General features: G+C 43.5%; 6 protein-coding genes across 8 annotated transcripts in view; 3 read left to right on the forward strand and 3 right to left on the reverse strand.

The window, feature by feature from the left end:
• The window catches only part of LOC6031017 (double-stranded RNA-binding protein Staufen homolog 2), a 31,371-nt gene extending 28,799 nt beyond the window's left edge, over positions 1-2,572 (reverse strand). The window contains exon 1 of the mRNA XM_001841817.2: positions 2,160-2,572. The gene's annotated coding sequence lies outside the window, so the exon portion shown is untranslated. The remainder of the gene's footprint in view (positions 1-2,159) is intronic.
• A 3,912-nt stretch (positions 2,573-6,484) lies between these two features.
• LOC119769354 lies at positions 6,485-7,055 on the reverse strand. Its single transcript, XM_038261393.1, has 3 exons — positions 7,014-7,055; positions 6,721-6,953; positions 6,485-6,668 (listed from the first exon to the last, which is right to left on the reverse strand). Exons 1-3 carry the CDS (start codon positions 7,053-7,055, stop codon positions 6,485-6,487), a joined length of 459 nt encoding a protein of 152 aa, XP_038117321.1.
• On the forward strand, positions 7,040-9,021 carry LOC6031016 (uncharacterized aarF domain-containing protein kinase 5). Its single transcript, XM_001841816.2, has 3 exons — positions 7,040-8,511; positions 8,568-8,732; positions 8,793-9,021. The coding sequence occupies exons 1-3, from the start codon at positions 7,127-7,129 to the stop codon at positions 8,905-8,907; spliced, it is 1,665 nt and encodes a 554-aa protein (XP_001841868.2). The 5' UTR covers positions 7,040-7,126; the 3' UTR covers positions 8,908-9,021.
• A 1,285-nt stretch (positions 9,022-10,306) lies between these two features.
• On the forward strand, positions 10,307-12,098 carry LOC6031015 (probable cytochrome P450 4ac1). Its single transcript, XM_001841815.2, has 4 exons — positions 10,307-10,914; positions 10,975-11,236; positions 11,292-11,644; positions 11,705-12,098. The coding sequence occupies exons 1-4, from the start codon at positions 10,359-10,361 to the stop codon at positions 12,043-12,045; spliced, it is 1,512 nt and encodes a 503-aa protein (XP_001841867.2). The 5' UTR covers positions 10,307-10,358; the 3' UTR covers positions 12,046-12,098.
• Positions 12,099-12,174: 76 nt separating this feature from the next.
• Positions 12,175-14,508, forward strand: LOC6031014 (probable cytochrome P450 4ac1). 3 transcript variants are annotated; one of them, XM_001841814.2, is made up of 3 exons: positions 12,175-12,829; positions 12,892-13,698; positions 14,280-14,508. In XM_001841814.2, exons 1-3 carry the CDS (start codon positions 12,271-12,273, stop codon positions 14,441-14,443), a joined length of 1,530 nt encoding a protein of 509 aa, XP_001841866.2. In that variant the 5' UTR covers positions 12,175-12,270; the 3' UTR covers positions 14,444-14,508. The 3 variants fall into 3 exon arrangements, 1 of the variants encoding a protein (XP_001841866.2); XR_005278207.1 differs by lacking the exons at positions 12,175-12,829; positions 12,892-13,698 and adding an exon at positions 13,713-14,137 and having other exon boundaries at positions 14,280-14,507; XR_005278208.1 differs by lacking the exons at positions 12,175-12,829; positions 12,892-13,698 and adding an exon at positions 13,713-14,221 and having other exon boundaries at positions 14,280-14,506.
• Positions 14,509-16,969: 2,461 nt separating this feature from the next.
• LOC6031013 (mediator of RNA polymerase II transcription subunit 23) lies at positions 16,970-21,744 on the reverse strand. Its single transcript, XM_001841813.2, has 8 exons — positions 21,600-21,744; positions 19,849-21,535; positions 19,611-19,785; positions 19,302-19,543; positions 18,985-19,237; positions 18,137-18,921; positions 17,639-18,083; positions 16,970-17,572 (listed from the first exon to the last, which is right to left on the reverse strand). Exons 1-8 carry the CDS (start codon positions 21,642-21,644, stop codon positions 17,077-17,079), a joined length of 4,128 nt encoding a protein of 1,375 aa, XP_001841865.2. The 5' UTR covers positions 21,645-21,744; the 3' UTR covers positions 16,970-17,076.
• Positions 21,745-22,133: the final 389 nt, after the last annotated feature.

The raw sequence follows: 22,133 nt of genomic DNA on the forward strand, positions 1-22,133 counted from the left end.
TTCATTGCACACCAATATTAGCATTTCTTTGTAAAACAATGCTCTCAGCATAAATTTAGTTTGCCTTCGTCCTTTACATTAACTTTTGTTAGCTGAGCATTTAAGGAGGCCACTACCAGGGGGCTCAATTATGAGCTTTTTGGTGTGGGGGTGTGATAGAGGGTCCTTTAAAAAAATTAACAAAAAAATATTTTCTATCAAGAAATGATGAGCTTTACGAAGCATTTCATCTTGTCTACCTGTTTATCTGCAAGAGGATTATAAATAAGGGTGATAAGATGCTGAAAATGTTTTTTTTTTTCATAAAATTTTAACCGGGGTGATTAGGAATCCACAGGACAATTATGCGTAGAAACACAGAAATCGATCGAAAATTTTCAACCGCGTTTTTCTTAGTTGCCCTTTTTGAACATGGGACAATTATGCGTAAAACGGCAACAAAGATCAGAACGGCAGCATAGATTAGAACGGCAGCTGATAACTTAGGAGCATTTTTGAAGTCATATTTCGAGCCAAACATTTCATTAGGGCACAAAAGCAAAAACCGCGATTCGAGAAAATCGCTTGCAAAAAATGGACAACTTGTTTCAATTCCTATTTAAAAAATAAGCATGACTGATGGTATTTTTACTGATGATTCGATAAAACACACCATTATCCTCAACTCTGCTTTACTGCTTCTTAATTTATGTTGATTTTCGCAATAAAACTCATAATTTTAAAAAATCTCGTTATTAGGCCCTTTTAGCTTTCCAACTGCTGTTCATAATGGGCCCTTTCTAAATGCAATTTCGAAGAGAACTAAAAAGGGCACTAAAGCGCTGTCACCGGATTGTTGTTTTGAATGATGTTTATGGGCCCTTTTGTTTAGTTACAAAATAATGAGGAATTCAGTGGAAATTTTGATAATTGGTGAAGTTTTATGATCGAATGGAGCAGATAAGGTATGTGAAACATTAAAATTCTTCAAAAGTGTACTGAACAGCAGCCGCGGGCCGTATTCAATATTGTATTTCGACGAAGTTTTTTTTTCTGCAGAAACCCTTGGTGAATCGTTAACCAAACTTTGTTTTGAAGTGAATTAGTGTTAAGAATATATGAAAAGTTCACTTTATAACATAGAAAGTTCCTTAACCACGAAAAACTAACGAAAAAGAAAAGGGCCCTTTTGTTTTTTTGATTTTTTTAATAGGAAATTGTTTGCTATCAATCTGATTCTTGGAGGGCATGTAGGGAGTGTACTATGGAGTGGAATAGTGGAATAATCCCGAATGTTTACTTTTTGGTTTTGTGCCCTAATGAAATGTTTGGCTCGATTTTAGGTTAGAGAAATGTTGAGAAGAAAATAATACAAATTTCGTGTTTTGATTTTTCTGAATGAAAAACTTAGAACGAGCTGTCAAGTAGGACATTTTCTGTCAAGATGGACCGCGAAGTTATTTTTAAATTGATTTAAAAAATTTAAATTGATTTAAATTGATTCGTTATGAACAATAATATCACAAATCTAAAAAACATTATTGCTCATGAGGTTTTCAAAATCGTTACCGTAGTAATATTTTCTAGAAAATTTACAATGCTTTACATAACGCTTAGAAATAAAGAAAACTTTCTTATTTGAACTAATGCCAATCCGAGACCACGGACCGGCTCGGTAAACCCTAGCTCGAAACATCTGTCCGACGCTGTACCTTTCTAGAGTCGTCGTCTTGTTGTTGCGAGACAGTTAGCTCATCGTATTTTTTTTTTCTTTTCTCCTCTTTCTTCCCCCTTCAATTATTTCTCGGTGTCTTGTGGCCTCTGTGTGTCTTCTTGCCGTGTTGTGCTGGTACCTTGCTCTATAATGGCATGCCATACTTTGGCCACGACCGGAGACGACGGTGGCGGTGGCGGCGACGGCAGCGGGGCCGTGATTTAATTCGCTGGCTGCTGCGTTGTTGGCCACTTTCGACGTGGACCAGATTTAGGTTCTTCTTTTGTGCTGGAGAATGGCCGAAGGCAAATTCTTGAGCAATCGAAAATTGTTCACCGCAACAATGGCCAAAGAAAGAGCCATACTCACACACACAGAATCCGATTTGTTATGACCTGCCTCCTCTTGCACCCCTCCGGAATCCAAGTAATTGGAAACATACGGAACCGAAAATTAAGTTGCTTACCTCTGCCAACTCAGCGGGTTCCTTCTTCGATAACGGTTTCACGTGACGCGGAAGTTTCAGATAAAAACACTTATCAAATGGCCACCTCTTTCCCACGGAACTGGGAGAATCTATCACGGGAAAATTACGACACTCACGCGAGATTTACAACTTTTTTTTTCTCACCCGCGACGACGACGACAACTTTGGGTTTCCGCACGACGCAAACAATCCACTTTCCCGGCGGGGTCACTATTGTTGGGTTCACAACTCCATCCGGTTCCGGTCAGGGAATCGTCGGCAAACAGTAAAGAAAGATTTTCTAGGGATTTCCGGCCCTACTTGAACGGATAATACGGGTTGTTCCGCTGCTTCTGCTGGTTTTTGCTAAAATAAAATTGGAATACAAACCAGCAGGCCCAGCGGGAGCGAGCTAGCTGTCAAAGACAGGTAGAGATGTGAGCAGTGCAGGCAGACAGGGCACAAGCAAAGATTATAAAACAACAAGATGGCTAACATTGCAACCTCTGATCGTGAGATTGATGATAATACGTTTTAAAGCGGTATACGCACTTCGGAAGGAACCGGTCAAGAAAACTTTCAAATGGCAGCAGCGGCAGTGAAAGCAAGCCAGAGAGGGTGAAGAAAAGCCCCAATACATCGCTCTCTCTCTCCTTTGTTCTGCTGTTCGTAAAGCTGTTTCTTGACCTCTTTCCTTCCGATCTGCGTACTAGCCTTAATCAAAGCCAGCTGATGATGAAAACTCATGAGCATTTTTTGAAATGGTCGTAGGAATTTATATTAAAAATACAATTTCTATCAATTTGTCGTCAATTTTAATGTCCATGATAAATTACATAGAATCATCGCACTTAATGTCAAAAAACTGTTTCAAAAGATATTTTGAGATATCATACTTAATCACGCGATGCTACACAACAACTTGAATGTAGATGGCGCAAGTGATAGTTTGCTTCAGAAATTTGAAGAAAATTTGTTCCTGGTGCAGATCGAAAGGAAAGCGGCAAAGAAATGTTGCGTGTTCTTTTCGTGACCCAATTTTAGGGGGCTATTGAATTTATAAATTCTTCAATCTCGACTTTAATATAACTTTTTTCAATCCTGCATTTTTTTTTAATTTCCAAAATAAAGATTTAAAAAATGTTTTGCTTCATATTTTTTTGTGATTTGAAATTTCTGAAATATTTGTTTTTCCATATTTTCCAATTTTTATTTTTGAGTCATTTGTACTGTCGGATACCACATTATTATTGAATTTTTCAGTAAGAAAATAGATATTTGTATAATTATTGTCAAGTTTATTGTCACTCTGGTTTATTTCATTTCGGTCCCGCCAGGGTGGAATAATCAGACAGTGCAGTGAACTTACAATCCAAAGGTTGCTGGTTGGTACTAGTAATAGTTGGCGACACGTGGGCCAACAGCAATAAAGACAACATCTATTTTTTACTCCGTTTCGATCAAAAAATAAATCTGTCCTTTTAATTTCAAGATTCTGCATTTTGAGTTTTGCCGGGATAAATTCTAACGAATATAAAATTATTAAAACGTTTGTAACTTTCAGTCGCATTCAAAAAGTAAAATTCAAATTCTTTGATTTTTTCATCAAAACATAAGCATAAGCATAAGCATAGGTGCCCACCCGCAGTTGCTACTCCGTTATTGACCAGGACCTCCAGAAGATACATCCACGAGCCGTGGAAGATGAGTGGGCGCTATCTTTCCTCGCTTCGCAACTTCTCAAAGGCCCCTATCATTCTGATCAATACCGGCGCCGGCCACGACCAGTGGTAGAGTCACGGGAAAGTGGAGGGGAATGTTAGTCCGATACTAGGGGTCGGACAACTCCGTCAATAGGTTAACAGTAGTTGGTTAACATGTTTATATTTCGTCAATATATTAACGCAACCTTACCTTGTATTATGGAACCTTGATCCAAGAACGTTGTCAGGTTGAATTGTCAAAAAATGTAAACACAACACAAGCACCATACACAGGGAGTGAAATCACGGAAATTTTTACCATCTGCGTTTGCCGTAAAATGCACAATCTTGCCGAACTTGCCGTAGGATTTCGGTGCCCTGGAGCCGGGAGATCATGGAGGTTCGTCACCAGAAGAACCACAAAGTCAACGTCACGAATCTGCACCTCTCTAACGATTATTATCCAACTGGACGGTGCCATCAAGTTCTACCGCGGTGGTAACATCATCCACTCGATCTTCCGGAAAGACTTCTCGCTCGCGACCAGTCGGATTCGTTGGCCAAGCTGAAGAATACCCTCGAGCGGGACTTTCATAGGCTGGAGATTACCAAGAAGTAGACGGAAGTCACCGCCGTGGCCGTCGAGGGTTTGAGTTGGGCTTCAAGAAGACGAAATCTCTTTGGTTATGGCCTGCCGAAACCAGGATCCATTGGAGGCCACCTCTATTCAGAACCGACGTGGTGGCCCAACTTTGCCGATGCCATCTGGGACGTGAGCAACTTGAAAGATGTCTCCAAGCGGTTCATGTTTTGGAGCGTGGAAACGTAATCATTTGGTTTAAATTGTCATTGTTCTATAAGAGTCGGCATGAAATCCTCAAATAAAGTGTTGTTTTTGGAAGTTAAAATTAAACAAAATAAATGTGGTGTTTTTGAAGAAACAAATGTGATGGATAATTTGGATTTTTACTGTGACCGAAATTGGGCATGCCAACATAGACCGGTACAAGTCATGTCGCTTTTGTCCACCTTCATGGCGAAATCTTGCCAATCCTGTGCACTGGTCGGGAGACTACATCCTGCTCCTGCTATGGACCTTCCTCCTACTGTGGACGTTTTCTTGCGTGGCCCTGTGTGGACCGTTCTGCAGCCAGTGCATTCTGGCCGTCAGCTGCGCGTGTTCCGGTACGTCAAGTTAGACCACGATATGCGTCAGAGAACGCCGGGTTCTACAATTGAGGGCACAGATGCGGAAGAGAAGAAAGTTGAGCTTGCGCTTTCCTATCCTTCCCACAATGTTGAAAAGAACCTGAGAAATCCTGCCGACAGAGAAACCCGTTAAAATCCTGCCTCCTCCTTCGCAAGCTGTACTGGAGGTGCTTTTTTGCTTGCTGCTCTGAAACATTCTCCCGTTTTAACTACGTTTAACTCGGCAGATTGTACGATGCGATACGAGCTCTCTCTTCCGATGACCGGAGTTGACCCAACTTTGGAATAAGCAAGTCTATTTTCCAATAATTTTAGAATGTTGCCAAAGATTGCTCGAAAACGCAAAAAAAATTCTGTTGTCAAAATGCGGTTGTTGTTTTTGTCTGTCATCTGTCAAACCAAGGTGTCCAAATGCAGGTCGAAAAGTTTTTCGTCAATATATTGACCAATAGATCAATAACAACGTCAATATATTGACGAATGGTTAAAATTTTTACTCTGTCCAACCCCTAGGTCCGATACTTGAGTGATAGAGACCGCCCAATCGACTGCTTCTCCGACAAAGTATCACATGAGTTTTGAGGGGGTTAGTAGATGGGTATGAGGTCAGGATTCACGAGTGGCAGTGATGTGACCATGAGCATTTTGTTTATCGGTTGAAAATTTTAAATCTTAGGCAGCCGGCTGCGGAATGAAAAATTATTGATTATTTAGACAGTTTGTTTAATCGAACGCGTGCCAACCGAGCAGTAGTGCTATGGGCTGGACTTATCAATATATTTTTACTGTTTGTATAATTTAGATAACGCGAACAAATTTCAAAAAAAGTAAATAAAAGAAACTTACGCTTCATAAAATCGATAGTTAGATGAGTTAATAATAAAACTGCCAGTTGAGTTAATAATAAAACTGCCAGTTATTACGATCAACGAATAAAAACGAAAAAAAGGACACTACGTAACCGAATGTAATGAAATGAAAACAATAACTTAAACAAACTAAACCGGCGGCGTGCCTTCCAATCAACGATGATGAAAGAAGGACTTATGAAAAATAAAATATCAAACAAAAGGCTCCGAAAAACACGACGATTCTATAGAAATAAGTTTCTCACCGTGAAAATTGCACAATTTACCCGACGCCGTACCTTCTGATCAACGGTGATATAGGAAGGGCTTTTAAAATCACAAAATAAATTGATTTTTTCATCAAAACATATTACAAACAAGCACCGCGCGAAGAAACGTCAAACGCCACTTTCTGTTTCTGTTCCCTTTCAGCTGCGTACCGCTTACGAAAAATCTTTTCGTGACCCTTTCCTTGACCGTTTATTGAGTATTTTTTTTATATGGAGTTTTGCGTTCCTTCCGGTCTGCATATCAGCCTTTAACGATGATTATATTCAATGTATAGTTAGATCAGTTCCAAAATTACTCTGAAATAATCGATTGTTCCCACGACAAACAGCAGACCCTGATAGAACTGTCTTTTCCATTGCTTCACCATTTCTTCAGAGTAGTTCGAGAGAGTAGTTTGGAAAATGTCACCAAACCAATGGTAAACTTTGAATTGCTTGGAAATGATGCCAGGGTACAAACTGCAAAATATGAAATTAAAATATCAAAAAAGAATTTCGAGAGCGATTTTACCTCTCAATTTGGTACTGCAAAAATCCCAAGTACATCGCCGTCCCAACCACGCAGTACACCAACGGCAGCAGCATGACGCATAGTATCAGCACACTCAGTGACAGCTTGACGACGGCCGGAAGTGGCGCGGCCAACAGGTTAACGCTCCAAACATCGCTCCAAATGTAGACCAGATCTTGCAGGAAGGGGTGCAGGTAAAAGAGTATTTTGTGCTGGAGGCTTCCGTGATGCCACTTAGTGGAAAATGAAGGTTAATTTTTTCTCAGTGTGAACCCAAACGGCTAGCATCTCACCATAACGTGGAAGTTTTTTCGGGCACTTCGATGGATTGACATTTAGCGAATGTAAACAAAAGAGCGACTTCACCGGTAATGTTTCGGGTTTGTGATATTACGTGAATTTGGGAATGTATCGGTTCGGATTGTTCGGGAGAGAACTTCGACGGAGCGTTTCGCACGCGAGGTGTCAATTTAAAACTGCAGCTAGGCCTACTGAGCGAAGGACATGGACGCCGGCGAGGCTGTTCTTTGGGACGAGTGCAGGATTGCTGCTCGGAACGGTCGGATATGACTGGTTAAGGCATGATTTCGAGAATGTGGACAGTGTGCAGCGGTTCGTGCGTTCGCTGGGAATCGGCGTTAGTATTTCGGTGGATTACGGTTGGACGATGTGGAGGCTCAAAGAGGACGATCCGGATTATTCGTATATTATGTCGGAATTGCACTTGAGATCGGCGGAGAAGATTCTGCGGGGCTGTTTGGCCAATGGAGGACTTTATATCAAACTGGGCCAGGGAGTGGCAACGTTTAGTCACATTATACCAAAAGAATACATCCAAACGATGAGAAAGTTGGAGGACAAATGCCTGACTAGAAAATCTGGCGAAGTTAAGAGATTGTTTGAGCAGGACTTTGGCCAGGCCCCGGAGGACATGTTCGACCAGTTCGACTATGAACCCATTGCGGCTGCTAGTTTGGCTCAGGTGTTCCGAGGGGTGACCAAGGAAGGACATAAAGTAGCGATCAAAGTACAGTATGCAGATTTACGGAAGCGATTCGACGGAGATTTGAGAACCATAATCTTTCTGCAAGATTTAGTAGGTCTCATGCATAAGAACTACAATTTTGGATGGATTGCGAAAGATTTGCAGAACACACTTCGAGAAGAGTTGGACTTTATCCACGAGGGAAAGAACTCGGAACGTTGCGCCGAAGACTTGAAAAACCATGATCATATTTACGTTCCGAAAGTTATCTGGAAGTACACCAAAGAGCGTGTACTGACCACAGAGTTTATCGATGGCTGTAAGATAAGCGACCACGAAGGTTTGAAAAGGCTAAAGGCAAACCTGGCTCATCTGGACACCCGACTCTTTCAAGCATTTGCCGAGCAAATCTTCCGCACCGGTTTCGTCCACGCTGATCCTCACCCGGGCAACATCTTCGTGCGCAATCATCCCACCTCGGGACTACTTCAGCTAGTCCTGCTCGATCACGGCTTATATGGTAAGCTATCCCTAGAAGTCCGTAACAATCTGTCCCGCTTTTGGGAAGCGATTGTCCTGAAAGATCACGCGGACATGAAAAAATACGCCAAAGCACTGAACGTCGAGGATTACAAAACGTTTGCGGAGATTTTACTGCAACGACCGCTGGAAGTGAGGGGTTCTAAAATGTCCACTCGACTGACGAACGAGGACCTGGCGTACATGTCCGCCCAAGCAAAGGACCACTTCGACAAGGTCATGACAACGCTGAAGAGCATGCCTCGGAACATAATCTTTGTGCTGAGGTGAGTGAAGGTCAACTTGCAAGATTTCAAAAACTACAGCTTCTAAAATTTACTAGGAATTTAAATACGATCCGTTCCATCGCGTGGGACCACGGCGATCCGGTGGATCGGGCCAAAGTGATGGCCAGATGTGCAATCGCTGCACTGAGGCAAACTAACCGCAGCTTCGGTATGTACGTGAACGCCTTGTTCCGGCGGGTACGGTTCGAGTATTATTTGTGGTAAGTTGAAGCAACAACTTTTTTTGAACTCTCGAACTAAATTTGTGTTTTTGTTTTCAGGAAAAGTTCCTTCCAATTCTGGCTAGTCGGTTGCTACCTGAGGGTGCTGACGGGACTGGGGCGTGCCCCGGCGGACACGGCCCATTTGCTGCGGGGACACGTTGTTGATGTGTAAATTGCATCGTGTGATAATAACCATTATTTTATGGGATGAGGGAAAAAGTGGCACGTGCTCGTGCGGGTTGTAAATAATAAAGGTACAAAGGTTGATTTTTTTTTGTTAAAGAAATGGTCTTGTTGACTGTTCTTTTATTGAAAGAAATATTTGAGCGATTCTCAAACTTAGTGGGGGCCTTCCCTATGACCAAAGAAGCTTGATTAAAAAATCTGCAAATTTTCTTTTCCGTGTACCTATTTTTCTCAATTGTCCTCAACAATACCTACAACTTTGCCCAAGACACCAAATTGATCAGAAAATTCACTCAAAAGTTACAGCTGTTTGAATATTTACGTACCATTTTTGTATGGACAGCAGCCAAAATTGTATGGAGACTTGTATCAGTGAACCAATGACACAAAATAGCTTCTTTGGTCATAGGGAAGGCCCCCACAAAGTTTGAGCCAAATCAAAAAAATACGGCCGATTTCGTAGAGAGTTGCTCATTTGGTTCATGTCGGTACTAGGGTTCAACAAGATTTTTTTTTAAATAAAAGGAATTTTGCTAGATATTAGTTATTTTTATCTTCTTTGGATTTTTATCATTTTGAAATTTAATTTCCTATTTATTTTTCATTTAGCTGAAACATTTCAAGTACAGTCCAGACTCGAATTTCCGAAGCCTCGACTATTCGATGTTTCGATTATCCGAAGGTTTCTACGGGACTTAGGGTAAACAAATCACGAACAAAAAAAGAGGTTTCAAAAATCTTGAGAACGGGTTCTCTGTAAATGTAAATGTAAAAAACTGTCTTAATTTTTGAGTGCAAAATCACATTGTTAATTAAAAAAAAAAATATTTTATGTACATCTAACAACTAAGTCATTTTTTCAAAAAAAAAAAAAATAATAAAAAACTTGTACAATTGTACACTATTTGAAATACATTTTATAACTTTTTTTTTAATTTTTATTAAATAGAGAGCTATTGGTATTTTTTTTTTTTCAAAATATAATGAATTTTGAATGGCTTCCTTAGTCACAGGGAAGGCTCAAACAAAGTTTACGGCAAATCACGAAAATAATCGATGGCCCCAATTATGGAAAAGTACTCAGGCGGATTTTAATTGTGCACAAGTTTAATACTTTTTCAGATAATCCAAATAACCAATACATAATTCCAATCAAATATATTAAACTTATATTGTTACTGGTACTATATGGTAACCTTTAAGTATCATCAGTTTAACCTGTTCCATACAGTTCAGTCTCGACAAGTTTCACTTTCTTCCAACTGCACCTCACTCTTATTAGCTTGAACGACATCGTTGTTCCACTTTTTATCCCTCGTGCCACGTGATTTTCCACTCGTTTTTACGCGCCACCCCGATCATATTATAAAACTAGCGCGAGCTCCCCAGAATGACCCATTCCCGTGCGAATCTCGATCTCAACCGGAACCGGCGACGATGCTATCTCCGTGGCTAGCGGCGATCTTCGCTGCCTTGGCTGCCCTATTCCTGTACGACTGGCGCGCCCGCCAAAGCGAGTCTTACCGAGCGGCTCTTCAATACCCAGGAAATAGGATGCTTCCAGTGGTCGGCAACCTGCTGGAGGTGCTGGTCAAAGATCCCGCGCAGGCGTTCGCGTACGCCCGATCGAGTGCGGCCAAGTTTGGACGGTCCTACCGGCAGTGGATCTTCAACGATGTGATTGTGAACGTTACCCGGGTTCGGGAAGCGGAGCCGATCCTGTCCAGTGTGAAGCACACTAGGAAAAGTGTTATTTATCGGTTTTTGGCCCCGTTGATGGGGGATGGCTTGCTGTGCAGTAGGGGGGACAAGTGGCAGGGGCGGAGGAAGATCCTGACGCCGGCGTTTCACTTTAACATCTTGAGCAAATTTTTGTTGGTGTTTCAGGAAGAGGCGGATAAGCTGGTTGAGGGTTTGGAAGAGTCGGCAGCGAGTGGGGATGACGTGGTGCTACAGTCGATCGTGACTAGGTTTACGCTGAACACCATTTGTGGTGAGTTGGGGATGTTGTGTGGTGTGGGGATCGTTTGATGTTCTTGTGTGAATCTTGTAGAAACGGCCATGGGAGTTAAGCTGGATACGTACAAAAGTGCCGACATCTATCGTTCGAAAGTGTACGAGGTGGGTGAGATGTTGGTACATCGTACGATGACCCCTTGGTTGTACGACGATGGAGTGTACAACTTTTTCGGTTATCTTAAACCGCTCGAAGATGCTATTGTTCCGATTCATGAGTTTACCAGGGATATCATTCAGCAGAAGCGAAAGCAGTTTTTGCAGGACTCGACATTCGTGGATAAACTTGACGATCATGGGTATTAATCTCAAACAACTTAAGCAAGAAGGGGTAACCCATGTTGTTCTTTTCAGAGGATCTAAACAGCGCTACGCCATGTTGAACACTCTCCTCATGGCGGAAGCGGACAACGCCATTGATGAAGAAGGAATTCAAGAAGAAGTCGATACATTTTTGTTCGAAGGCCACGACACTACGGCGGCCGGCATCATCTTTACGATCTTGCTTCTGGCAAATGAACAGGACGCTCAACGACGTGTCTACGAAGAGCTCTCCAAGGCTCGTCGGTTGAAGCCCGAACACGAGGCTTTCACCATTGCGGACTATACAAATCTTAAATATTTGGATCGGTTCGTAAAGGAAGCTCTCCGACTGTACCCACCGGTTTCGTTTATATCTCGAAGTCTAACCGGCCGTCTTGACGTCGGTATGTATCAGATGGCTTCATGTTATCCTGATCCTTAGTCACCTCTGAACTCCTGACCAGATTCCACCACCACCTTGCCGCACGGAACCATCGCCAACATTCACATCTTCGATCTGCACCGTGACCCCGAGCAGTTTCCCGATCCCGAGCGGTTCGATCCGGACCGATTCCTGCCGGAGGTGTCCGCCAAGCGCAATCCGTACGCGTACGTTCCGTTCAGCGCGGGCCCGCGCAACTGTATCGGCCAGAAGTTCGCACTGCTCGAGCTGAAGGTGGTCGTGTGCGCGCTGCTGTCGAGCTTCCGTGTTCTACCCGTAACAACGCGGGACGAGGTGGTGTTTGTGGCGGATCTCGTGCTTCGAGCCAAGACACCGATCAAGGTTCGGTTCGCCAGACGGTAGCGTATGACTTGAAGGGTTTGTAAATAAACAAGATGAAACCTTTCTTATAACAACATTCCTTTCGATCAAGAGAATTGAGAAAATGCACACCTTACTTGAGCAGCTTCGTGCGTAACGATCCTCTCTCACTCTGCAAGCAAAACATTACTCATTAACCTTCCAGGTTTTGCCATTACGCTCTTCTGCACGTAAAAATCGCAATCAGTACCGTCTTGGTCATTCACGATGTACGTTCTCGGCATAGCTGTAGCATTGCTGTTCTTCGCACTCGCACTTGGATTGTACGAGCTCTATCTGCGATCACTTCCAAGTTACAAAGCTGCGGCGCAGTTTCCCGGAGCTCGAGTGTACCCGCTGGTCCAGAATGTCTTCACCGTAATGTTCAAAAGCCAGCTGGAGGCGTTCGACGATGCGCGGAAATGGGCTCGGCAATATGGCGCGAGCTATCGATTCCTGATCCGTGGAGTCCTCTTCGTTCAAGCCGTTCGGTACAAAGAGGTAGAGATGCTGCTGTCCTCCACTCGGCTCATTCGCAAGAGTCCGCTGTACAAGCTGACTTTTCCCTTCATCGGAGAGGGTCTCCTGAACAGTACCGGAGACAAGTGGCACCAGCGAAGACGGATATTGACGCCCACGTTCCATTTCAACATTCTGCAAAGCTTCCTGCAAACATTCCACGAAGAGAGCTCGAAACTGGTTTTGCAGTTGAACGAGCATGCTGATAAGGACATCGTCACCGAGCTACAACCTTTGTCGACTCAAATTACGCTGAATACCATTTGTGGTGAGTAGTGAAGAGGTTGTATCGATTTAAAGTAATTAAAAAAAACTCGATCATCCCTACAGAAACCGCCATGGGGATCAAGCTGGACTCAACGGAAACTGCAGATGTGTACAAGCGAAACATTCGCACAGTTGGAACTATCATACAGCACCGGTTGATGAATCCACTGCTGTATGAAGACTCGGTGTACAAAACTTTGGGTTACCAGGCCAAGTTCGATCAGATCTTGGCACCAATCCATGCCTTCACGCGGAACATCATCAAGAAACGTCGACAAATGTTCCACGCGACCGTCGACAACCCAGCGGACCTATCCGAAGAGAACGTTTACACTAACATCAAGCAGCGGTACGCCATGCTGGACAGTCTGCTGCTGGCGGAAGCTAAACAACAGATCGACGACGACGGAATCCGAGAGGAGGTCGATACATTTATGTTCGAAGGCCACGACACAACGGGCAGTGCCTTCGTTTTCATCTTCCTATCGATCGCCAACCATCAGGATGTTCAGGAGCGCGTGTACCAGGAGATCTACGCCACAATCCACGATCGAAGCGACCCAGCGGAACCGTTAACAATTCAGGACTACAACAACCTGAAGTACATGGAGCGAGTGATCAAAGAATGCATGCGAGTCTACCCACCGGTTCCGTTCATATCGCGATTCGTCACCGAAGATGTGCGCTACGAGGACAAGTGGATCCCGAAGGGGTCCGTCATCAGCGTTGAGATCTTCGATCTCCACCGAGACCCGGAACAATTCCCAGATCCTGAGCGGTTCGACCCGGACCGCTTTCTGCCGGAGCACGTGGAGAAGCGGAATCCCTACGCGTACGTCCCTTTCAGCGCCGGACCACGAAATTGCATAGGTAAGCAATATTACTTAATCTAGGTTCGCCGCAGTTGACTCACTTAGCTTGATAGATTAGCGTATATTATATGTATTGCAAACAAGCTGTTATCAGTTGAATTCAAAGGGGTCGCAAGTCAGTACCGTCCCAACCTCCGACCGGGATGGATTTTTTGACGTTGTCTTCGTGTCCATTGTTCTGCTCATTTCCCGGAACATCTTAGATCTGCTGTTCAACGATCAGCTCAGCACGTTACCCTGATCGACAAGAACTGCTGAACAGCACTGGAAGCAAGTGGTGATTCCACTGTAGACAGCGTTCCATTTCAACATTTTGTCGAAATTCCTGAACACGTTTCAAGAGGAGGAGTGTGCAAAGCTAGTGCAGCGATTGAACAAGGAAAACGACTTCACTGCAACCAGTTGGCGGCACGCTTCCACGCTGAATACAATCTGCGGTATTATGGCTGGCTCGTTGAAGGCGTTGTTTGTGTTGTTAATCATTGTACACCTTTGAACTGTTATTATTTATAGAAGCTGCGGTGAGAGTCTAGCTGGATTCGCGAAAATAAACGTGCTCCTATTCTGTTATCATTCCAGGGCAACGCTTCGCCATGCTGGAGCTGAAATCGATTCTTACCGCCGTGCTGCGCGAATTTCGTGTCCTTCCGGTGACAAAGCGCGACGAGATCGTGTTTGTTGCCGATATGGTGCTGCGCGCGCGGGATCCCATCAAGGTCAAGTTTGAGCGGAGAAATGTTTGATTTATTTGCTTATGTGCTGTGCTATTTTGATTTTCTTGAATAAAATTTCATGAAATTTTTGGTAATTTTACCGTTTTAGTGAATCTTTGCCAATAGGGTTGTAATTTAGAAGCCCTAAGTAAATTTTTATGTACAACGGTAAAAAACACGATTAAAAACCATTTCTTATCACTTTTGTTTCATTTTAATGCAAACAAATAAATTGACACGACAACATTTTTTCGTTGGATCAACTATGGTCCCCTTGGAACGAGCTGTTAATTTGGTCCTAAAATTAAGCGACACATAAATGATGAAGCGACTGACATAATTGTTTACAGCGATAAAGTTTATTTTCTGAGTACAATGACCCTTTGTACGACCACAAAGAGTTTAAAATGGATTTTTAAATAAATTTTGAAAAATTAACCTCGCGGTCCTCCGCGAAGAAAAGCTCCTACTTGACAGCTCGTTCTAAGGGGACCATAGTTGATCCATCGAAAAAATGTTGTCTTGTCAAAAAAAAACTGGATTAAAATGAAAAAAAAAGTGATCAGAAATGGTTTTTAATCGTTTTTTTTACCGTTGTACATACAAATTTACATAGGGCTTTAGTACCCAAACAGGATTGTCAACGAGGTCAATTTTTTAAATTGATTTAAAAATCCATTTTAAACTATTAATACAAAGAGACGTGTTGTTCCTTTTAATATCCGCTATATATAGCGGAATTAAAAGGAACAACTCGTCTCTTTGTATTCATAGTAATGCATTCTGCTTAAACGCCCAACCAAATCACATTTTAAACTCTTTGTACAAAGGGTAATTGTACTCAGAAAAATAAGTTTTATCGTTGTGAACAATTATATCAGCAATCTAAACTTAATTTAGGACCCAATTCATGAAAATATAGTCAGCGATTGTCCACGCTCATACAAAAAAGATTGGGAAATTGTCCACGAAGGGGGCCACAAAGAAACATAACCGAGAATTTTGCCACCGAGTTTAAAGTTTTGATTTTCTGAAAAAAAATTAAAATATTTTTGAAATTTAATTTGCCTATAGAAAAGCATTGATCTTTTTTACTGTGCTCCAGTTTCAAATTATTGCAAGTTTTGTGTCGATTTATTTTTTAAAATCACATTTTTTTTATTTTAAAAATAGTGCCCATGAGTGCTAATTTCAAAAAAAAAACAGAGCTGAGAAAATTTCCTTTAAAATCGTCTATGAAACATTAGTCTTTTTGTTCCTGAGATAAACTTGAAGAAATAATAAAATTGGGTCCTAAAATGAAGCTTAGATTGCTGATATTATTGTTCACAGCAATAAAGCTTATTTTTCTGAGTACAATGACCCTTTGAACGACCACAAAGAGTTTGAAATGGATTTTGAAATCAATTTTGAAAAATTAACCTCGCGGTCCTTCTTGACAGAAAAGCTCCTACTTGACAGCTCGTTCCAAGGGGACCATAGTTGATCCATCGAAAAAATGTTGTCTTGTCAATATTTTTTTTTGAATTAAAATGAAACAAAAAGTGATCAGAAATGGTTTTTAATCGTGTTTTTACCGTTGTACATAAAAATTGGCATAGGGCTTTAGTACCCAATTGTGGTTTTTAAGTGTTACAAAACAGCGCCTAATTTGAAATGCCGATTTATCAAAAACTAACGGACTGATTTTTTATGTCAAAAAGTGAAAAGAATTAGCTGATCTTTTGGAACAAATTACTTAGAAATTTTTTAAAACAAGAAAAAAAAATTAATACCCTTAATATTGGTAGGCCCAATCCAGAAAATTGAAAATTAAAAAAAAAAAGTTCGATTGAAATCAAACTAAAAATTGCAAAATTTACTATAAAGAAATTCAAAATCATAAAATTATCCAGACATAAAAATTAAATCAAAACATTACAAAATTTATGTATCAAAAAATGTAAACAAAAAAAATAAAACAATTCCCTTATAATTTTTTTTCCAAAATTCAAGCAAATTTAAAAATAAAAAAAGGAAAATCCCAAAATAAAAAAGGAATAAGGAATAAGCTTCAAAAAGCGTTTTGTAGATCTGGACAAAACCTACAAATTGCTTCAAAAAGATTGGGAAAATGTTGCGTCGTTCCAGAAAAATCTACAAATTAAAAAAACGTAACACATCGCGTAAAAAGAGGTTTCACTGTAGTTTAAAGTTCCCACATTAAGAAAAAATAATAAAAAACGCAAACATTCAAAAGTAAAAAAAATCGTTAAAAAAATGGATGTAAATTTAATTTTTTTTTATTCAAGCAAATTATAAAATAATAATAAAATAATTCCCTCCTCATACATACCTCTTCCCACTATGCTCTGAGGCGGGTCTTGCTTATAGGGCGGACGTGGTTTATCGTCTGGTCTGCCCATGAATCGGCCAGACAGGCAATTTGGAGAGGCAATTTCTATGTTTCCAAGTTGATGGAAGCGATCTGTTTTGTTGTTGTTCATTATTGTATTTTTTTAGATATTCGATCAAGGACTTTCTCAGGCTTCCTACTGCATTGATTTACGAGCTACGTCATCTAGGTAGAGGGGCCTTATCGGGTGATTTTTAATGTGAATATGATGCTTTGAATAAAAATCGAGTAAAATATATACTTTTTCAACTTACATCTTTCGCCTTTTCTATTGAACTGCTTGCGGCTGAGATTGCTGCGTCTGTTGCACTGTCGTTCCACCGACGCCACCGGCGCCGACCGTTTGACCTACCTGCGGTTTAAACTCCGCCTGGGACTGCCCGCCCGCCGGTATGCTTCCCTCCGTCGCTTGCTGCTCGACGCCAATTTCGTCCACGTTCAGCCGGGTGATGAACCGCAGTCGCATCTGCAGCGCCGGTCGCAACCGGCGGATGATCGCCTCCAGGTCCGACTTCATCATGTCACCGACGAACATGTACTTGATGTGGTAGAGCAGGTCGCAAATCGGGTCCATGTATTTGAGGGGGGTAGAGGACTGGGCCTTGTCGACCTGTTCCAGCAGTTCGTACAGGATAAGCGTGATGTCGGAGACGGCGCGGGGACGTTCCGTGCTCAGGCGGTTCAGGAAGGGACCGACCACGTGACACAGGTAGATCAGCTGGTACTCGGTTTTGATTATGGGCTTGAACTTTTCCTTGATGAAGCTGGGTTGTGTGGAATTGAAAGGTTAATAAAGGGGTTACAATTGACTCGCATCGTCGAGGACTTACTCGGTAATGGTCGAGATTTGACCGATTCCGCTGTGATGGAGGATACTCTGGGCGATCGCCAGGATCACGACGTAATTCTTTTCGAGCATTGCCTCCTTGACGATTTTGAAGTTGAACATTTCGAATGGACTCTGTCGGTGTGTCCAGTCAGTCATCTGGACTGAGCTGATGATGTCCTTTAGCCGGTCGTAGATCACACTCCAGTAGGACTCTGGCAGGGCGGCCATAATCAGTCCGATCGTGTTGATCCAGTTGTGCACCCGGAACTCCGGGATTACGGGATAGCCTTTTACGACGACGTCGATGAGACTGTTGGCCACGGTTTGGGGTCCCACCGGAAGACCCAGCAGTTCTACGCAGCTGACGTACAGGGCGTGCGCTGGTGGGTTGGGAAACTCGTTGAAGCGCCAATCCGTGCCCTGGAACACGTTGTTACCGTCGATTGCTGAAAGGAAACGTTGGATAACTTTTGAAGAAGGCAGCTGGGGAGGGACTTACTGTCTTGCATTCGTCGAACCAGGGTTATGTAGTAATTCAGCTCCGGTAACCAGTTGACCGTTTCGTCCTTCTTCAGCATGTACTCATGGTACTGCTTCGTAAGTGCCCAATTTTCGGGCCGGACGTCCTTGAGCGAACCGATTACGGTTCCAACCAGTCTCCGCTTGAGGTGCGGTCTCTCGCGCAGTCGTTTCTCGTAGTAATGCAACGTATTGTACAGATACGTTATCGGACGATCGTGAAACTTGTACAGCGAGCCCAGGTGATCGAGCAGAACATCAAGCGTTTTACTCATGGTAGCCGGCACCTCCAAGTACCGATGGATCGTAATGTCCAGCACGGGTAGAAAACGCAGGCAAACATTTCCAAAGTAAACCGGCAGTGTGGAAGGATGCGACACTGACTCATCCGGGGCAAACTTCTCCGGGAACTTCTGATGAAAAGCCAGATGACGCTCGTGCCAATTGTTCTGCTTCCAGTGTTCCGGGGAATTGTTGTTGACAAACTCCTGCAGTCGGTTGCGGAACTCGGAAGTCTTCAGCAGCAGTAGCTGAATTATGCAGAAGCTCACCTGAGCTTCGTTACCTTCGAGAGTGCGCAGCGATAGACACAGTACCAGCCTATCGATCGTAAGGATGTTGTACTTCCAGATCATGTCGTTGATCGTGTCGACACATTTGTTCACGTGAGCTCCGACGCCCGAATTGGACACCTCAAACACGAGATAGTCGCAGAGTTTGCGCAAATGCGCCGACAGCGCGCGGGCTCCAATACGTTCCAGCGTTCTACGGAGAAACAATCAAACAATCATTAAGAGACACCCTACAAAACCAACATCAACCCCTTACTTGTAAGCCACCGGGCTGATCGTGTCCGTCTCGACGATCATTTTGAACAGGAGGCACAGGAACAGCGGTGGCGTTCCCGCCGCTCCAAAGTGGCTGATGATGTCGTTCTCGTTGGACATTCCGGCCCAGTTGCGGTACTCTTCGTCGACGGACTTTTTCAGCAGCTGCTTGTTCTCTTTCGGGATGCTGTTCTGCACGAAGAAATCGTTCAAAACGGGCGGGAAGCACTGCAGCGTGTGCTGGGACCAGGTGTCTTTAAAATAAATTTGTTGCATTGAAATCATTGGTACTCTAAATCAACTTTTAAAATTACGTACGCGGCGTGTTGGTCATGATGCTGGTCAGCAGATCCTTACACCAGGTTGACTGGGGATCGTTGCCGGTGCCGGTGATCTGCATCGAGCGCGCCAAGGTCAGGATTAGCGCCCGGTTGAGTTCCTCGGATTCCGCCGACACGATGTTCCCGGGCGCCTTGGGTTCGTTGACGTAGCGCGAGAGCTGGGCCTGCACCTCGACGGAGCCGAGACCGGTGATGAGACGGAGTGCGGTGGACTCGACGCTGAAAGATTATTGAGATAATGCCGATTGATAGCTCGTTCACAAAAGTGTAGTTGGAAGCTAATTACCAGGAATGCAGTTGCATTTGATTAGTGTGCGGAACCGACGCCAGACTGTGCAGATGTGACAGCAACTGGACGCGATAGTGAGGTTGAATGTGATGCATCCGGTAGGAGAACATTTCCAGCAGGGTGTAGAGAATTCCCCAGGCGTGCGACTTGAAGACCTGCGGCAGTAGTTGACCTGCAATTCAAAATTTCGATTGTATTCAAACTGTCACAAACCAGTATGATTGCTTGCACTCACTCAAGAACCCTTTAATGCCGAGCGACTCGATCTCGGTGTAGACCAGCAGCCGGGAGTACGTTTCAACCAGTGCCGGAGCCATGTTGTTTGCGTTCGGAATGGTGCTCTTGTTTTGCGCTTGCTTGATCATGTGCGTAACGATGCTGTGAATCAGCGACATTTTGCTGTGAATCGTGAGACTGTCGAGAACGCACATCGAAAGCGGGACCGTTGGCAGTTGCTGTGATCCGCCCGCTCCGGACTGGTTCTTCGAGTTGCCCAAAATGGTCTCGATCAGGGCGGCCATCGGACGCGAGAAGTAATCCTGATTGGTCGAGTATGCGTTGCAGAGCAGTGCAATTCGATAGTCCGATCCCATGCAGAGAGTGGCGTTGTTGTTCGGCATGACCAGATGCTGCAGGAACTCGTGGTGCAGCTTCAGCGCGGTCGGAATCGGCCGGTTGATGTTGTAATGTTCGGACTGGGCGCGCTTCAGCAGATGGATCCAAATGCACGTCGGCGCCATCTGGTGCGTGCAGAACGGATTGTTGTAATCCGGCACCGGAAGCGGGTCCTTCTCAGGGTACAGAATGTCGTACAGTTTCAAAATTGGCAGAAAGTTCGTAATGCTGTTCCGTTGAATGCTGCCAGAAATGTACTGAAGCAAGACCCACATCAACTGGTCGCGACCTCGCCTTAGATTGCGCACTGCCAGTTTGTCGTGCAAGGAGTTGACAATATTTTGAAAGGTGGCGAACTGAAACAGCACAAAGTAGATCAGCTGAGAGCTCAAATGCAACCAAACCCACTGCGTGTGGCTCGAAATCATGTCCTCTCCGTCTGCTGGATGAGCCGGTTCCTTCTCCGAGCACTCCATTGCGCAAATCACCAGCCATACCAACTGTTCCTCCAGAGCTATACATTTTTGCTTTTGCTGTTTCTGCAGATTCAACATCGAACAAACCATGTCACGAGAGTAGGGCTGTTCCAGCACGAACCGCAGAAGCTTCTTCTGAGGCTGTAGCAATTCCGGTTCGTACGGTAAATTGCCCCTCAGAGCCAACTTGAGCGTATTCGGGTCGAGCTTCCACGGATTAATCAGATTGTCCGCGTAAGAAGAGTGCTCCACGATCGGCAATTTTTCGGAATTCCCAATGATGGACAACATCTGTGCCACGATCACGAATTCCTCAATGAAATTCGCAATCAAATTGGCAATCCGCCAATGGGTGTCCTGATAATCGGCCTTCTGGATCTCATTGATGATAAAGTATGCCGGGAGGAGACACGCGTTCCGGTTGAAAATATGCTCAATTACCTCGGTCAGTTCCTGCATCTGTGGCAAGATATTCGAACCGATGGCGGACGGGAACGACAGTGCCTTCTCCTTGCAGCACTTCATAATCTCCCGGACGCCCTTGTAGTCGACACCGCCGATATTCTTGCGCACCACCTGGAAGCACTCGACCCAGAAACTCTGGTTCTGAAAGACCAACTTTTCCGAACTCATAATCTGTTCGCAAAGCAACCGCGGCGGCAACAGGTTCAATCCGACCAGTTTATTCAACACCTGCAGGTGTTTGTGCACCTTGTTCCGGTGGTTAATTTCCGCCACCCGGATCAGATACTGACGAAGCGTCGCTTCCTTGACCTCCGCGGACATTCCGCCGAACGCCTCGACCAGCGCCTCTTCATTGCTCTTCTCGCCCTACAACAACAACAACATTGCGTCACTTGATTTTCATGATTTTCTCAACATAAAACAAACTTACCACAATTTCCTCGACCAGTTTTGCAATCTGCGCGTCACTACTCATGTTAAATTGGTAATTTCAATTCATATTACGCGAGAAAACCCAGAAAATTGCGATTTTTTCCTCCGGCAGAAATGCACCTAAGCGGCTTGTTTACAAATAACGCTAGTCTAACTTTTGAAATGGTTACATTTTGCAAGAATAAAAAAAATATTAAATTAAATTTTCAAATAAAATATGACTGTTTGATTTTTTTCTTGCTTCCGTTCTTGTTTACTTTAAAATCTCTTAAATTTCTAAATACAAAAATAAAATAAATTCACACAATGTATACGACATTCTGAAAGTACCACCTAGAATCGGTGATTTCGTGCTGTCAAAGCACGCAGCCATCTGCGGCGTTTCTCGTACACCCAAAAAAATGTGCGTTGCAATGTTTCAACCAACCACAGAGTGAGTAATCCCACTTTCCAAAAGAATTTTTGGGATAAAGTACACTGAAAATTCGCATGAAATGGTGTACCTGAATTATAAAAAAAAGATCGTATGAAA

This window comes from Culex quinquefasciatus, chromosome 3, assembly GCF_015732765.1.
Source record: "Culex quinquefasciatus strain JHB chromosome 3, VPISU_Cqui_1.0_pri_paternal, whole genome shotgun sequence".
In the NCBI taxonomy this organism is placed as follows: domain Eukaryota; kingdom Metazoa; phylum Arthropoda; class Insecta; order Diptera; family Culicidae; genus Culex; species Culex quinquefasciatus.

Bases quoted from the DNA above. Each gene is read 5' to 3' on its own strand.
- LOC119769354 (XM_038261393.1), bottom strand. From the start codon at position 7,055: ATGTCAATCCATCGAAGTGCCCGAAAAAACTTCCACGTTATG. The intron at 6,954-7,013 runs GTGAGATGCTAG...TTTTCCACTAAG, and splicing joins GAAAAAACTTCCACGTTATG to TGGCATCACGGAAGCCTCCA. The intron at 6,669-6,720 runs GTAAAATCGCTC...CATATTTTGCAG, and splicing joins TTGCAGTACCAAATTGAGAG to TTTGTACCCTGGCATCATTT.
- LOC6031016 (XM_001841816.2), top strand. From the start codon at position 7,127: ATGTATCGGTTCGGATTGTTCGGGAGAGAACTTCGACGGAGCGTTTCG. The intron at 8,512-8,567 runs GTGAGTGAAGGT...AAAATTTACTAG, and splicing joins AACATAATCTTTGTGCTGAG to GAATTTAAATACGATCCGTT. The intron at 8,733-8,792 runs GTAAGTTGAAGC...TTTTGTTTTCAG, and splicing joins CGGTTCGAGTATTATTTGTG to GAAAAGTTCCTTCCAATTCT.
- LOC6031015 (XM_001841815.2), top strand. From the start codon at position 10,359: ATGCTATCTCCGTGGCTAGCGGCGATCTTCGCTGCCTTGGCTGCCCTA. The intron at 10,915-10,974 runs GTGAGTTGGGGA...TGAATCTTGTAG, and splicing joins TACGCTGAACACCATTTGTG to AAACGGCCATGGGAGTTAAG. The intron at 11,237-11,291 runs GTATTAATCTCA...TGTTCTTTTCAG, and splicing joins GATAAACTTGACGATCATGG to AGGATCTAAACAGCGCTACG.
- LOC6031014 (XM_001841814.2), top strand. From the start codon at position 12,271: ATGTACGTTCTCGGCATAGCTGTAGCATTGCTGTTCTTCGCACTCGCA. The intron at 12,830-12,891 runs GTGAGTAGTGAA...TCATCCCTACAG, and splicing joins TACGCTGAATACCATTTGTG to AAACCGCCATGGGGATCAAG. The intron at 13,699-14,279 runs GTAAGCAATATT...TTATCATTCCAG, and splicing joins CGGACCACGAAATTGCATAG to GGCAACGCTTCGCCATGCTG.
- LOC6031013 (XM_001841813.2), bottom strand. From the start codon at position 21,644: ATGAGTAGTGACGCGCAGATTGCAAAACTGGTCGAGGAAATTGTG. The intron at 19,786-19,848 runs GTGAGTGCAAGC...TTTGAATTGCAG, and splicing joins CGGCATTAAAGGGTTCTTGA to GTCAACTACTGCCGCAGGTC. The intron at 18,922-18,984 runs GTAAGGGGTTGA...GTTTCTCCGTAG, and splicing joins ATCAGCCCGGTGGCTTACAA to AACGCTGGAACGTATTGGAG.